We start from the raw sequence: 2,657 nt of genomic DNA, 5'->3' as shown, positions 1-2,657 counted from the left end.
CTATTTCAATTTCACTTCGTTCCAAATCACACAACAATTCTTTCTGACCAATGAGTAGGCATGACAAATTTCCAAAAAAAATTTGGCTCAAAGCATCTGCCACTGTATTTACTTTCCCTGCATGGTATAAAATCTGCAAATCATAGTCTTTAATCAACTCATGCCATCTCCTCTGTCTCATGTTCAATTCCTTCTGAGTGAAGAAATATTTTAAACTTTTGTGATCGGTATACACTTCACAAGCTATGCCATACAAATAATGACGCCAGATTTTCAAAGCAAAAACCACAGCCACGAGTTCAAGGTCATGGGTCAGATAATTCTTCTCAAGTGGTCGAAGTTGACAAGAGGCATAAGCAATCACCTTACCATTTTGCATTAGTACACATTCCAAACCTTTATATGAAGCGTCACTGTAAATTCTTCTCAAGTGGTCAAAGTTAAAATTAGTGTAGTCACTAACCTAAGTTTCAACTCTTGAAAGATAGATTCTCGTTGATCATTCCAATCAAACGACATGTTTTTCTGTGTCAGTTGGGTCAAAGTCGTGGCAAGTTTGGAGAAGTCTTTCACAAATCTTCTATAATAACCAGCAAGTCCCAGAAAACTTCGAACTTCAAACACATTGGTTGGTCTTGGTCAGTCTACAATGGCTTCGATTCTCTGTGGATCCACTGATATACCATCTTTCTTTATCACGTGTCCCAAGAATGCTACGCTGTCAAGCCAGAATTCACATTTGGACAATTTGGCATGTAACTTCTTTTCTCTCAAAACCTATAAAGCTATTCTTAGATGATGTTCATGTTCTTCCCTTCTTTTCGAATAAATTAGGATATCATCAATAAATACAACGATAGATTCATCGAGAAATTGTTTGAAAACCCTGTTCATTGCAGGTGCATTTGTTACCCCAAATGGCATTACCAAAAACTCGTAGTGCCCATATCTAGTCCTGAAGGCGATTTTCTCAATGTCTTCTGCCTTAACTTTCAATTGATAATAGCCCGATCTAAGATTAATTTTAGAAAATACTTGGGCTCCCTGGAGTTGATCAAACAAATCATTTATTCGGGGCAAAGGGTACTTATTTTTTATTGTCACTTTATTCAATTCCCGATAATCTATACATAATCGCAAGGACCTGTCTTTCTTCTTAACAAACAACACCGAAGCACCCCAACATGAAGTGCGTGGTCAAATAAATTTCTTGTCTAGCAATTTTTGGAGTTGAACTTTCAACTCTTTCAGCTCGGAAGTTGACATTCTATAAGGGCTCTTAGAAATTGGTTGTGTCCCGGGTACTATATCAATAGTAAACTCAATTTCCCTATCAATTAACTCCCCAGGTAGGTCATTAGGAAATACATCAAAAAATTCACAGACTACAGGAATCGTTTCCACAATAGCACTATCTGAAGACTCAGTCAACACACAACATAGGTAATCTCGACACCATTTTCGTAACAATTTCCTGTCTTTCATATATGAAATCAAGCATGGCGGAGGAAACACCCAATTTCCCATAAAAACAAACTCAGGCATACCAAGTGGTCTAAACATGACGATTTTGTTCACGTAATCAATAGTGACACAATATTTCGTCAACCAATCCATGCCCAATATACAATCAAAATGATCAATGCCCAAAGGCAGCAAATTGACGTACAATATCATATTACCAATCATAATATCACATGAAAGATATACGTAAGCATATAGTATAGAACCTCCAGATGGTACAAACACAGATAGTAAACAATACATAGGTTCTAACAGTCGAGTCAATTTTCATGAAAAAGTATGCGATACAAATGAATGTGTGGAACTAGAATTTATCAACACATAGGCATTCTGAACACAGATAGAGATTATACCTGACACCACAGATTTAGTATTATGTACATCCCCAGACACTATTGCGAACACTCCCCCTTGCCTTAGTATTTCATTCCCGGTATTGCCCCTGGCATTAGTTCTTGCATTGGTCCTCGTTACAGAAGCAAATCCGGCTGAACTTGTTGCCGAATGGTTAGCATTGTCAAACCTCATCGGACAATCTCTAATCATGTGATCAATTTCGTCACACCGGAAACACACACCGTCGCACGATGACATGTGCCTTTATGCTTCCTTCTACATTCTGAATATATTGGCATAGACCCACTGCTTTGGCTTGAACTGCTTGAAGATCCGGTATTTTGCTTTTTGTTCATAAAGAATAAACAGCCCTTCCGAAAATTGGATCCAGATCTTTTGCTTCTCTATTCTGTTGTTAGTGTCTTGGCTTGTTTCATTGCTGCCAGGGTGGCTTCCGTCATTATTGCTCTGTCTAAGACTTCCACATAGGTAGGCAACTTCAAGACGCCTACTCGGTCAAACACTTCCAAATCCAAGCCGCCTTTGAATTTTTGCCTTTTTGTAATTAGTATCCACTATATGTGGAGCAAATTGAGCTAGCTCAATGAATTCGGCTTCATACTCGGCCACGAACATCCTGCCCTGCTTAAGTTCTTGAAACTCTAACACTTTCCGATTTCTGAAGCATTAGGGAAAGTACTTGTCATAGAAGATCTCATTGTATTGAGCCCATGTCATATTCCTATTACTAACAACCACCACCTCCGGGCTTCATCTTTGAGAGTATAGGTGGCCAA

The 2,657-nt window shown here is 38.5% G+C and overlaps 1 protein-coding gene across 1 annotated transcript; it reads right to left on the bottom strand.

Annotated features, from left to right (window-relative positions):
• Window positions 1-1,197: 1,197 nt before the first annotated feature.
• On the bottom strand, window positions 1,198-2,118 carry LOC145820670 (uncharacterized). The gene is made up of 2 exons (XM_082917140.1): window positions 1,878-2,118; window positions 1,198-1,730 (listed from the first exon to the last, which is right to left on the bottom strand). Exons 1-2 carry the CDS (start codon window positions 2,116-2,118, stop codon window positions 1,198-1,200), a joined length of 774 nt encoding a protein of 257 aa, XP_082773266.1.
• Between the last annotated feature and the right edge of the window lie 539 nt (window positions 2,119-2,657).

The sequence above is a fragment of the Camellia sinensis genome, chromosome 1 (assembly GCF_055761805.1).
Source record: "Camellia sinensis isolate YWXY chromosome 1, ASM5576180v1, whole genome shotgun sequence".
Taxonomy (NCBI): Eukaryota; Viridiplantae; Streptophyta; class Magnoliopsida; order Ericales; family Theaceae; genus Camellia; species Camellia sinensis.
Note: the sequence above shows the minus strand (reverse complement) of the source record. Positions and strands in the feature narration are given on the sequence as shown.

What these genes read in the sequence shown, in the direction of transcription:
- LOC145820670 (XM_082917140.1), bottom strand. Translation starts at nt 2,118, where the DNA reads ATGTCATCGTGCGACGGTGTGTGTTTCCGGTGTGACGAAATTGATCAC. An exon ending in TACTAAATCTGTGGTGTCAG is followed by an intron (nt 1,731 to 1,877) that starts GTATAATCTCTA and finishes TACCATCTGGAG; the next exon opens with GTTCTATACTATATGCTTAC.